The sequence below is a fragment of the Cyprinodon tularosa genome, unplaced genomic scaffold, assembly GCF_016077235.1.
Source record: "Cyprinodon tularosa strain WSP-4 unplaced genomic scaffold, ASM1607723v1 ctg477, whole genome shotgun sequence".
In the NCBI taxonomy this organism is placed as follows: Eukaryota; Metazoa; Chordata; class Actinopteri; order Cyprinodontiformes; family Cyprinodontidae; genus Cyprinodon; species Cyprinodon tularosa.
The window spans coordinates 508,808-522,303 of NW_024039204.1; the positions used below are offsets into that span (position 1 = coordinate 508,808).

The 13,496-nt window shown below is 37.5% G+C and overlaps 2 protein-coding genes across 2 annotated transcripts; both read right to left on the minus strand.

Moving 5' to 3' along the window:
* Positions 1 to 2,396: 2,396 nt before the first annotated feature.
* On the minus strand, positions 2,397 to 3,183 carry LOC119794370 (nuclear factor 7, brain-like). Its single transcript, XM_038301893.1, has 2 exons — positions 3,148 to 3,183; positions 2,397 to 3,064 (listed from the first exon to the last, which is right to left on the minus strand). The coding sequence occupies exon 2, from the start codon at positions 3,021 to 3,023 to the stop codon at positions 2,397 to 2,399; it is 627 nt and encodes a 208-aa protein (XP_038157821.1). The 5' UTR covers positions 3,024 to 3,064; positions 3,148 to 3,183.
* A 1,394-nt stretch (positions 3,184 to 4,577) lies between these two features.
* On the minus strand, positions 4,578 to 10,451 carry LOC119794371 (butyrophilin subfamily 2 member A1-like). Its single transcript, XM_038301894.1, has 4 exons — positions 10,310 to 10,451; positions 5,138 to 5,509; positions 4,770 to 5,060; positions 4,578 to 4,687 (listed from the first exon to the last, which is right to left on the minus strand). Exons 1-4 carry the CDS (start codon positions 10,449 to 10,451, stop codon positions 4,578 to 4,580), a joined length of 915 nt encoding a protein of 304 aa, XP_038157822.1.
* Positions 10,452 to 13,496: the final 3,045 nt, after the last annotated feature.

A 13,496-nucleotide genomic window follows, 5' to 3' on the forward strand; every position in this document is an offset into this window, starting at 1 on the left:
GTAGAGGCAAAAAGAGGGACAGAAAATGCCCTTCACCCTAACTCTGTTCAAATTTGATCTTTCTTTATTATCTTTAAATAACAATCAATAAAACCAGAGTGCACACACACACATAGGTTACAGTGTTAATTCAGCACATTTTAAAATGCACCCTTAAAGTGTACCCAATATTTCTATGAGTTTCTATAAAGTTGAATGCAAGTTCGATTTGATATACACATACAATGACTTGAAAAATATAACAAGAGAGAGCTTGATGAAGTTGGACACTTTGTCAACTCTTATGGTCTGGATAACATTGACACTCCCTGTACTGTAACTTCACTGCCATTAAATGAAGAACTCATGCTGGCCTTTATGCCACAGTTTTATTAGTGATTAAAGGTTCATCCAAAGTCTCAGACCTTAACTGGCTGTGAAGGAAAAGAACAGAGCTTATTTTCCAATTTATAATTTTCAAAGAAATCTGCAAATGAGAAAAATGGTTTGATATAGAAGAAAAGCTGATGAGTTAACCAAAACCAAATCACTTAAGTATTTTATAATAGCGAATTTTTCTAACAGATGAGCTTCTGAGTTACTAATAAGATCAGAGCTAGGCAGTATGGGCAAATGCTAAAGGTAGATCCAAGGCTATAAAGAAATGTCTTTTGTTTTTATGCTAGTACATGAAATGTGATATAATTTAAATTTAGCTACAATTAGTGGTACTTTATTTTATTTTGTGATATTACATTATCTACTACAATTATAGCATATTATTCAAAAGGTATCCTTGCAGAAGTGTGCAGAGAGCAAGAACACAGAGCTCAGCTCAATCTATCCAAGTTTCTTTGAATACTTGAATACCACTATTGTATGATTAATTAAAAAAAACAAAGAAAACTAAGAATGCTCAAACAAATGCTTGAATTTTTTTCTTTCTGAATTAACAGACAGGGACATTGCTGATACTACAGGGTCAAAACTAGAGAGACGCTCACAGTGTTAGTGTTACAATTACAGGTACTGTAACCTAATTGGAACAGAAAGTGGAGAGAGCATGAAGCTACACACAGCATGTGGGCTGTTAGCTGAAGCTAGTTTACGCAGGTTAAGAACAGAATAAACATTGCCAAAAAAAAATTAGTACATGTGTTATTTGAGCTTATACAGAATAGGCAGCTTTGACCAACTGTTCAATACATAACATATTTGATCACAATGCATATAAAAGGTTGGTAGTATGCTGAATAGGCTGTATAAAAGGATAAGTCAGTTTTATTACAGTTAAGCCAACCTGCTTACGTATGTGGGCTTAATAAAATGAATTAAAAAAACAGTAGATAACCTCAAAAACATAAAAAACATAAAAGTGACCTAATAATATAGTTTATTAAATCCTTTCATATAAATCGGTATATGTCCAAAGCAATACAGGAGTGTGAATTTATTTTATTGATCCAGTCTAGTCTAATACTCAGAGAAAGCCACATGTCTGCTGTTTATTAATGATAAGTGACTTATTGACTGGATTATCAGTAACTAAACAGCTTAAAACAAATGCACATACAGGGTCAGAAGCAGGCAGTAGCGCTAATTAAGGATTTATCATTTAAATTTGGAAAACAATTAAACTGATTTATTTTATATGAGCAAAAGGTTTTTTCTCTGTCTCGATTCAACAGCTCTTAGTTTTCTTTAATGATAAAATTATTATTTACATGAGGGAGTGTTGGCCTAGTGGTTAGAGGAGTGTGCTGGTTCTCTGAGAAGGCTGCAAGTACCTGATTTGATCCGCACAGCATCCACTCTGGGTCTCTGAGTCCGACACTTAACCTCACACTGCTCCTCGGGCGCCACACAATGGCAGCCAACTGCTCCCCAAGGAGATGGGTGAAATACAGAGGTACCTTTTTCCAGTGTGAGATCAATAAATTTAAATTATTATTATCAAACTAAGATGCTATAAGGCTTTTACTGTTCATTGAAAAGCCTCTGTATTTATGAACCTCCACTGATAATAACCAGCATAAGATAGTTTCAACGTTCTGATGATGAACAATTAGTTTCATCAGTGAATGTTATAGGTCCATCTTGTGAGTAAAGTTGACCTTATTTCGGGTCAGCTTCACCTGAGCAGAAGTATTTAATTGACTGATTCTGCTCAGGTTTGGACCTTTAAGTGTTAACCTAGTGTTTTTCTAAACTTTACCCTATTTTACTAAGGCACAGTGTTTATTTATTACATAAAACATTTCTTTAACAAACAGCAGAATTGATTGTATAATGTGAATCCCAAATTTCCCCCCCAATTGTTAAATTTCCATTCTGGACTTAAATGTGAGCAGGACCACTTAGCTTTCTCTGAATTCTCACTCTTAGGTGACTGATCCTGCTCAGTATTAGTTTTCTCATTAGGAGCTGTTATTTGACTGATCCTGCTCAGTATTCGTTTTCTCATTGGGAGCACTGGTTTTTGACTGACCCTGGTCAGTATTCGTTTTCTCATTGGGAACACTGTTATTTGGCTGATCCTGCTCAGGTCTCAGTATTATCTCCATAGATGATATGTCACCTTTCCCAGGATTAAAAAGTGGGAACATTTCCCCTGAAAATTTGGTTCTCAAAGATCCAATCAGACATTTTTCTTCCACATTATAAAAGGAGAGCTCTCCATTGTCATAGTCCAAATAAACACCGACTGTTTTTAATCTTGACTGGAAAGGAAAATATATAAATGGTTCACTGTTAAACTGAACACTATTTTCTTTATCAGGACGAGAAAAAAGGAACCAGAAACCATTTTTTATGGATAGAGGAAAACTTTGATCTTTAGGGATTTCTTGTTTATCTGTAACTCCGATCCACCAGGATTTCTTAGGTGGCAGTGTTGTATTTACATTTGATAAGGGTACTAAGGAAACCTCCCAGTAGTGTCGTCCAGAAGAGAAGCCAGGTGATCCTCTGACTGCTGTGAGACAGGTAACTCTGTCTCCATCTGGAAACTCTACTTGATTATCTCTCAATAAAGAACGGGTCATTTTAATCAGCGGGTTTCCTGTATCCACCAGCTGAACATTCACTGTTAACAATATGAAATTAGATCATAATCAATATAATCATAAAGAAAATGTTAAAAAGGAATAATACTAAATGTAAATTTACCATAGTGTTTGGAAGCCTCTGATAGAGCTGTTGGCAGAAGATCTAGAGGAGAAAACATCATATAAATATAATGTGTATTATAAAGACTGTCTCTGGCAGCTTGATATGCTGTGTTCTTACCTTTTGACAAAAGGGGTTCATTTTCTGTGGGGAAAAAAAGCATTTTAGATTTTTTAAATCCTGGGTTAGAGAAACTTTGAAAAGATCTACATCTACAGGAACATTTCTAGTTAGTTCCTCCAATAAGTAATTGATTCAACTAAATATTTCTAAAATAGCAAAATTACTCTAATAGTAAATGAGGTCAGATATGAATAATGTGTGTACCTTCAGAACTGCTCATGCGTTTTCCTCCTTGTAGAAGAAAATACATTTTTTAATTAGCTTAAATTGTATTTGATTATTTTATCCATTTTACACATTAAAAGGAGTAATTAAAAGACTAGTTGTATAGAGTGTAATTCTCACTTTAATCACTAAATCTAGAAACATGACTGTTACTGTGTGATCAGGAGTTAAAAATGGAGTCATAACAGAGCTTGTGTTAATGTTGTTTAAGCATGTTAAAACAGACTGGAGGGATTGTGCAAACCACAGTAAGGTGTGCTTTGTTTCCCAGAGACAATGAGGTATATTGGTTCAATTCAAATTCTTTTTTTTAAATGACTTAAAAATATCCATTGATATCAACACTTAAACCACATGAAAGTCTTTCCATAGTCCAAAATGCCTAATAAAAAGCAATTTTTATCCAATACAACTTCAAATTTTATATGAACACACCAAAAATATCATGTTAAGAAAAAGGGACTCTACTCTTTTAAAAATGTTTTACTTATAAAAACCTGAGGAAAAAATGTTTTCTTTTGTTTAACACACTTTAATATAGTCAAATCTCATTTTTGCTCTTGTCTCATAGTAGATCCTTTCACATGTTCACTGTGCTCCTACATGGCAGGAAGCAAACTGTGAATTGGAATGTCTCTGGCTTTCTTTTGTACCATTCTTCCCATTAATGCCAGATGCATGGAGTGCCTAAGTAATAGCTCACTTCTTGGCAGAACCTGATCAGTTAATTAGTAATATTGTTATTGTTTTTTTGTTTGTTGTTGTTTCCCCCTTCTCTAATGATTAATTGTTGTATCATATAAAATCCCTCCTAAAAAACAGACTGCAGTTTGATGCTTTGATGTGTTGAAACAGAAACAGGGGGTGCAAAGAATTGTTCTAGTTTGTCCACTTATCTTAAAAATGTATAAAACTGCTGTAAATAAATACATTTAATGAGTTTGTTACGTTTCTTACCATCAGTTGTGTCATTTTCTGGTTTATTCTTTTTTGCTGAAACAAAATATTTTTCAATGTATGAAATCAGTAATTATTTAAATGTTAACCTATTGTACTGACTTTATCGTGGCATCCTCTCTGACTTAAATCAAACATGTACCTTTGTTTCTGAAATATAGTGCTCCACCAGCAGCTAATACAGCTGCTAGAAGCATGCCAAAGGCCACCCATCCAGCTGGGGAGCATCCTGACTCAGGGGGAAAAAGCAAACATGTTTAATAGACATATTTCTTGATGAAAACTAAGAAAGAAAACAAAACAGAGATAAAGGGTACCTTCTTGTACACATGGGGAATGTTTAATATGCATTCTGGCCTCCTTTGGCATTTCATTGGGAAGCCCAACAGAACAGGAGACCTCAGACAAACTTGGGAGGAGGAGCCAACTGTGGACTGAATAAAGCCCTTCAGAGGTTTTGTCAAACACCACAACACCAGGAGTGAGAGCTTTTTTCCCATCTGACCAGTGCAGCTCAGGCTTTGGATACCAGCCTTCAGATTCACAGCTTATATTAACATTGTTATCGTCTTTAATCACTGCTGAAAGGAGAGGATGACGTCCAGTTTCTGGAATAGAAAGATCATTTCATGTAGAATTTGTTCTGTTTGATTGTTTTACCTCATTTTGTTTTCATTGTTCTCATCTGTCACTGTCAGACTAACAGCAGCACTGGCATATTCCTCAGAGCTGCTGAGAAAGCAAGTGTAGGTTCCTGTGTCTTCAATCATGGCGTTCTCCAGCTTCAGGCTGACATCACCTGACTTTAACCCTCCTGATGTTCCTTCCTTTAAGCCAAATGAGACTCGGCCAGCGTATGAAGCTTTCTGGGATGTTTGGTCAAAAGCTTTTCCCTTATAAAGCATGACTGGAGTATCAAATCCATCACCGCCCAAATACCAGCGTACCTCTAGATCTTCTGCACTCTGAGAGGAACTGCGCCAGCAGGGTAAGATGGCTGTTTGGCCTCGCTGAACTGTGATAGGAGACCTCACTGAAACAGTGAAAGTATCTGAAACTAAAAAAGGAAATCTTAATCAGTCATCTTTGCATTTATTAAACCAAATACGGTTTCAACATAAAGTTGTCCATTAATGTCATATCTGTCTTATGTTATGCCATATGCCATGATCATACTTTTTGGACATTGGGAAGCAGTGTCCATATTTCATCCTGATAGGATGACCAGAGAAGAAACCGCAGCTTTGGTGAATAACAGCTGGGGGACTTCTGCAGCCCCCCTTTTTTCAGCCAAAGCAAGTCACATGGGAGCCACCAGAGGTGTGAAAACCTACCCCCCCTCCCTGTGAGGACACAGAAAACCACAGAGCACGCAGGATTCTGCCTCTTTTGGCCTCTCTCTTTTGCTCTTCTGCTGCAGCACCTCTCTCCTGGTCCCTTCTGCTCCTGCGCTCAAAGCTGGGGCCCACTGTGGCCCACAGTGGAGATGCGGGCCCCAGAGGAACCAGATCCCCAGAACCATCAAGGATGAGTCAGAACTCTTCAGAACCTAACTGCTGCAAACAGAACTTTTGCACATTTCTCTTGAGTTTCAGAACTTACAGAGCCAAACTGGATGAGAACCATATCCTTGGGGGTGAGACTGAGGGGACCCCTGCTGTGAGACTGAGACAATGAGTCCCTGACTGCAGAGCTGCAAAACTGGATGAAACTCAAGCTTTCCAAACGGACATGGAAAAAGGTTTGCAGGTCTGGCATGATTAGGGACAGAACAAGCAATGTGTCTTTTGATGATGCTAATCATATCGTGTGTTTACTGCTGAGTAAAGACAGCGTCAATTGATGCTAAAGAATGGACTGCATGCTACGCTATGCTACAGGAATATGTGTTGAGCTGTTGCTAAGCTTAGACAAGCTTTATTCACTAAGGATTTAAACACTGATATAACATTAGTGTTCACGTGTTCCTCAAATGCTCGTTACATTTCCATTACCAAGTATGACCAAAAGTCATTTAGTGGAAGCCTGATGTCTATTCGCTGCTAGCTATTTCAAGGAGGGTAAAGAATCATTTAGCTTAAGGTTATTGGTTCTTAATTAAGCAAATCATTCAATAAAACATTATTTGGCCAAATAATGTTTTATTCACCTCATGGATTTGCATTGTGAATTGGTCTGAAAACATTCCAATTTCTTTAAAATTAGTGAAAGGCTAATATGATCATATCCCATATTCTTCCAGATAAACTTTGGTTTCAAACACAGAATCCATCTTAACCTGTAATATGTTTTTCAACCGTTTTTCCCTTCCTCTTTGTACATAGTAGTTAGTTTAGTTTAGTTGAGTTTTACTAGTCTTAGTTGAGAGTGTTAAACTGGAATACGTTTGATGTGGAGCTGAATGATTTTTGTTAATAAAATCTTATATTTTGAACTGAATTTGGGGTGAATTTATTCCACGTATGTGCAGAAATAACTGTCTGACCATGATTAGTGCTCGAATCACTCTTTCATCTATTGTTCTAACACACAGTTAGTAGGACTGTGTGTCATAAACAGTATATAACAGCTGAAATAATATCTGATTAAATAAGATATTTTACCACCCCTACAGGGGAGGGCAATAAAAATCTTAAAGTATCAGAAACATAAATTCCCAGCGGGCTGGGAATAGAATTTAACTATAGAATCACAACACTTATGTTTATTCAGTAAACTGTATAACAGGTAGTAAATTAAGTTCCCAATGATGAAGAAACCTGTGGGTTATGGCTAGGGGTGTGCAAAATAATCGTCATGATGATTCATCGTGATTCTAATTTTCATGATCTACTGCATCGATTCTTGACGCCAAGTATCGATTATTAATTTAAAAAAATGAGTAAATAAAATTGCTTGAATGGTTGGCGAACATCAGCCAAAAACAAGTGTAATACAACTTCCAGTCCAGTAGATGTCGCTGCGGATGTGTTGACGCACGCTGCCTTGTGTCGCAAGCATTTCCGGCCGCGGGATACTGCGCCGAGTCATTCAAAAACAAAACATGGAGGAGAAAATATTGCAATGCATTGCAATAATTCAAGTATCGTGATGCATCGCGATAGAATCGCATCGTGGCCTGTGAATCGTGATTCGAATCGAATCGTGACTTCTTTGGCAATACCCACCCCTAGTTATGGCTCACCTAAAATGTAAAAATATTAGCAAATAGAAAAACATTCTTCTTTAATTGATGATAACCCTCATTATAAACTCTTAACTAAAATCATGAATGGGATAAATGAGTTTTTTGTTTATTTTCTGTTCAAATATGTTTTTTTTCACTGCTGGTAACAAAAGATCATATAGAATCAGAATCAATTTTTGTTAAGTTTGTGCAAACAAAGAATAGAAGTAGTAGTTCAACTGCATTGAGTATTTTTACTAGAGTTATTATTAGAAATATTGCTTTTACTTGAGTAAAATCTTGTGTATCTTCAGCCAGAATGTGTCACCTTGTAATTGTGGTAGTTATCTGAATTAGTTGTTTTTTATCAGTTTTAAAAATGGCAAAACTTGTACAGAACCTTATCTCTTTGTCTGCCCAATTACATATTTCTGAAATGTGATACGAAGTTGCTCAGTACTAAGGTAACCTTTTTACACAAACTATTTTTGTATTTAGAATTCATTGGAAGGCAACTTTTCACTTTTACTAAAACATGGTAACAGCGCTACTTCTATTTAAGTAGAATTTCCTGGGTACCCTTCACCTCAGAGTACAAAAATCTTTAATATAGTGGTATCAGATGGTATCAGATCCACCAGGCAACCCACTCCGAGCGCCCCACAGCCCCCCCAGGATCCAAGTACCCCCAAACCAGCCCGGCCCCGTAGGACGCACCCCACAGCCCCCCCAGGATCGAAGTACCCCCGAACCAGCCCGGCCCCGTAGGACGCACCCCACAGCCCCCCACTACACTAAGTGATGGAGCTAATCAAGGGAGCCCAGAGAGATCGGGCTGATGGGGATGCAGCTGCTGTCTCAAGATTAAAATGATCTAACAACAGATCCCTATACTAATTGATGCTGAGTTTATCCTTACAGACTCCTAGTTCTCTGAATTACCACCCAACTCACACTCAGGGGAATAATCATCACCCTTTCCCCACATGGGACCCTGGCCATCTTCCCTGCAGGCCTAGCTCAGAGTCATTCAGAAGTAAGCTCTCTTTATTAATCCCCGATCAAAAGTTTCTGGCCACCATTAACTCCACTCTCATTCCCGACGCCACCGATCATGGAACCTCCTCCACACTCCTGAAAGTTCACCAATTGTCTGTTGCTCATTTTTCTGCAAATAAACCCTTTTCCAAATGTGAACCAAGTTGATTCTCCATGTGTGTCAGAGAGTTATATCCAAACATGTCACATGCATGAGAAGAGAGTTTATGGTTGTTCAAAAATATTTCTAATTCAATGTTGACATCTGTGTCCCTAATGGATTCTGGTATCCACTTTTGGATGTGGGCTTGGCTTGGTACTGGTGTGCATCATCAATAAATGGCGGCAGCTCATTCACAAAACTTATCGCATGCAGGCCAAACAAAAATCCACGTCTCTGTTGTATCTCGTCTCTGTCTTAAACTGGCTGATCAGCTCTTGTGGCGATGGCTGCGCCAAAAATCAATATTTAAGAGAACAGAAATCATTTGCCTGTAAGTGTACTTACAAAGAATTATTTCTTAACTTGGGATTTTGATCCTATGGAATAAATATAGGACCTTTAAATATGAATTTCTTTTAGTGCAAAATCAGGCTCCAATGAAACTGCATAATCTGAATGATGTACTGAGTAAACTACTTATTAATCGGAAGATTAATGTCACATAAACAGATAAATTGCAAATGTTAAAAGAACCTGACCCTTAAGGTTTAAAATTCTCCAGAATAACTGACTCTGATGAGATAGGTGGATGGAGGGAACTTACCAAAAGCAGCATAGCTTTGTGAAGTAAGAAGCGCCAAAAAACAAAAGCAAAACTTCAAATTACCTGTGAGAAAGAAAATAAAAACAATAGATAATTATAAACGATAGTAGCAATTATAGGAAGAAAAACATGGTTTACAAATCATAACATGCTGATGAAAACAGCTTTAAAGCAGAATCTTGGTGATATTTACCTAGTAAGGCTGCAAATATAACACCCTGCCAACCCATTGTCTCTATAAATCAAAGTTCACACAGATATATCTGCAAATAAACGCCTGCTGTTGGATTCTTTCTGACCACGCAAGTTTTTAATTTAATGCCAGGAACATAAATTTAATCTGAAATCAGCTTTTAGATGACAAATTATAATAAGAAAAAAAATAGACGCAGCAATGTCCGTTCAGAGTACTTTCACTTTCAGCTTTAATGTGATCCAACCTGTTGGTGGAGTAGGGAGGTGGAGTCTCTCCTACCTTATGTTGTTTATAGAAAGACATTGCTTGAAGGGAAAATGGGCGTGCATGCTTACGGTGTAAAACACTTACACTTACTACAAACCAATGAATACATTTAACTTCATAGTGACTTAAAGTCTTTACAAGCAATACATAAAGTGGTGTAAGAAGCCTGGGCTTCACAAACCACTCTATGTATCTGATCATAGAAATAACTTAAACTGACAAAAAAATAATAAATAAAAATTATATGTGAATATATAAATAAAAGTCAGACACTGTTTTCCATTCATGCTTCAAAATAATCATTTTAAAAACTACACTCATGAATCAGGCCTGAACAGGAATGATGATATCTTAAGTAAATATTTTGCTGCACAACCTTTTGAAGCAATCACTGCAATCAATCACTTATTCTGTCATTGAGACTTCTGTTCCTCTCAGCAGGTATTTTGTTCCAGTCCTCATTAGCAAACTGCTCCAGTCTTCTCAGGTTTGTAGTCTTCCTTTTCCAGATGGCGTCTTTCAGCTCCTTCCGAACGTGCTCTACAGGATTTAGGCCAGGCCTCATAGAGGCAAATTCAGAATAGTCCAATGTTTTCCTCATTCTTAGGTGTTTGTTTTTGGTCAATATCTGCTGCAGACCCAGACCTTGACTGAGACCAAGCTTTCTCACACTGGGCAGAACATTTCTCTACAGTATCCCTTGATAGTCTTTAGGTTTCATTGACCTCACAGAGATTCCCGACACCCTGTGCCAGATGAGGCCAAGCATCCCCAGAACATAACAATGATTCCTCCATGTTTCACACTAGGGACAGTGTGACATGATTATTGGAACTAGTGCTGGTTTAATCATCATCCCTTTGACTATCCCATAAACTACTTCCTGGCACCATGCCTTATAGAGTTGGACTATGATATCTCTCGTTACTGAAAGCTCAGGCCATGAAGGCCTATATTGATGATTTCCTCAAGGCTGGCCTTATTCGTCCTTCTGCTCCTGCTGGAGCCGGTATCTTATTTGTCGGGAAAAAGGATGGAGCTCTTTCCCCTCTGTATCGATTACAGGGGAAAAAATGACATAACTATAAAAAAAAAATTACCTTGTGCATTTGATCAGATCCACGGAGGGGGAAGATCTTCATCAAACTTTACCTCTGCAACTCATACCATCTGGTTTGCATCAGAGTAGGTGATGAGTGGAAAACTGCTTTCAACACACCTACTGGACACTTTGAGTACCTGGTCATGCCATCCTGACTCACCAACGCTCCGGCTGTTTTTCAAAGTTTCAAGGTCAATGACATTCTAATGGTGCGTTCACACAGGAGGCGGTGGATGCAGTGATTTCCCGGAGCCCGGCAGGTAGTTTAGCGCTCTGCATTTTAGACGGATAGTGTTTACACCCTGGACTGCATCATCCAATAAGAGGATCTTCAGCTCCGTGAAGCTGACACCTCACTGATGTGAAAAACTCAGCAAATACACTGAATTGTCTATTTAATGCATCTTTATTGCATTTTTGTGTACCTAAAATGGCCATTTGCAAAATGAGAAAAAATAAAAAAAAGAACATCTGTCTGCTGTTATTCTGTCATGATTCTTGGCTCTAGTGCTGGTTTAATTCATTATTCAACCCATCTGCCAGCTCCACCCCTTTCCCAATCAGCCTCCACCAGATTACCCTGCTCACCTGACTTTATAACCAGCACTCAGACCTGTAACTAGAGCAAGAATATAACGAGCAATCAGTGAGTTTAGTCCAGCTTTCCTGTTGCATGTCTGTCTGCCTGATTCCAACCTGATTTCTGGCCCCTGATTCTCTGAGCCTGTCTGAACCCTTTTGGACCTGTCATAGTGTGTTTTTTGGATTGCTGACCTGTTTTTTGTGCCCTGACTTTGCTCCCTGATCCTCCCATGGTTGTCATTTGTTCACCTGGCTCTGGCTCTGACTCTGACCCCGCTCATGGATTCCCCTCTGGATTGTCTCTGGATCTAGGATCACCTGGCTGTGAGATATGAAAGATTAAAAAGAACGTTATAGACAAGCATAGTAAGACTGTAATCTACCTTACTAAGGCTCAATGTTGGTTTTTCCACATAAAATGTCTTAAAAAAAAACTTAATGGTGATATTTCTTTGGGTAGGATTTAAACAGAATTATATTGATGCCAATTCCATTATTCCCCCCACTGGATAATCTGGTGTTTACTGTTAGCAGGACCCTTTTAACTTTCTGCTTCTGAATTCTCAGTCATAGCTGACTGATCCTGCTCAGGTCTCCCTGTTATTACCATAGGTAATGCATTACCTTTCCCAGGGTTAGAAAGTGGGAACACGTCCCCTGAACATTTGGTTGTCAAAGATCCAATCAGACATTTCTCTTCCACATTATAAAAGAAGAGCTTTCAATTGTCATAGTTTAAGTAAACATCAACTGTTTTTAGTCTCGACTGGACAAGAAAAGATATCTGTGGTTCAGTGTTAAATTGAACACTGTGCTCTTGATCAGGACAAGAAAAAAGGAACCGGAAACCATTTGATATAGTTAGACACAAATATTGATCCACCAGGACTTCTTAGGTTGCATTGATGTTCTTACTAAGGAAACCTCCCAGAAGAGAAACCACGAGATCCTCTGACTGCTGTGAAGCAGGTAAATCTGTCTAAATCTGGAAACTCAGCTTTATTATCTATAAATATAGAATTGGTTTAAATTAGCAGATTGCCTGTGTCCACCAGCTGAACATTCTCTGTTAACAATAAGAAATTAGATCATTTGCAATATAATCATAAAAAAAAAAGTAAAACAGGGATAATACTAAATAAAAGTTAATTTACCATAGTGTTTGGAAGCCTCTGATAGAGCTGTTGGTAACACAACTAGAGGAGAAAACATTATATAAATGTAATACTTGTTATAATATGTATATGTATTACAAAGGCTATCTCTGGCAGCTTGCAAGCTTTATAATCTACCTGAACTCAGATATTTTTGATTATTTAGCTTTAAAGGAATATAGAGGTCAAAGGTCACTGCTTGTGCCTTATAAATGGTTTGTGATTATAATTGCTGATTTAAGGACTTTGTGTTTAACACACATGTACCATTGTTTTACTATATTTCCCAATAAAAGAGACCATCAATATTTGTTTCTGTTTGCCATCCTTCGTTGTATCTAAAATTCAAGATCAGTCAACAAAATACCAATGTTTTTAATAGCTGTTAGGATATATTTATATGTTGATTCTGCAACATTTTTCAGAATGAGGCTTAGAATAGGAATATGAATTTTTGATTTTGTTAGATGTTTTACAGAATCTATCAGGCAATAATACACAAACCACTATGTGGATCCCAACTGACAGAATAATACTAGAGTAATCACAGTATAAAAGCCCAATCTTATCCTTACAGTAGGGCAGAATGTGATATTCAATGATCACACATAAGTGACATGTTATGCATTAACTATATATTTAATACCCACCCCAATGGAGTGGTTAATATATTATTTAATCAAACAACTTATTGACTGTCATATATTGTTCTATGAACACATGCCCAGCTGGCTGTGTTTAAAACAACCAATAAAAGGGTGAATTGAGCTCA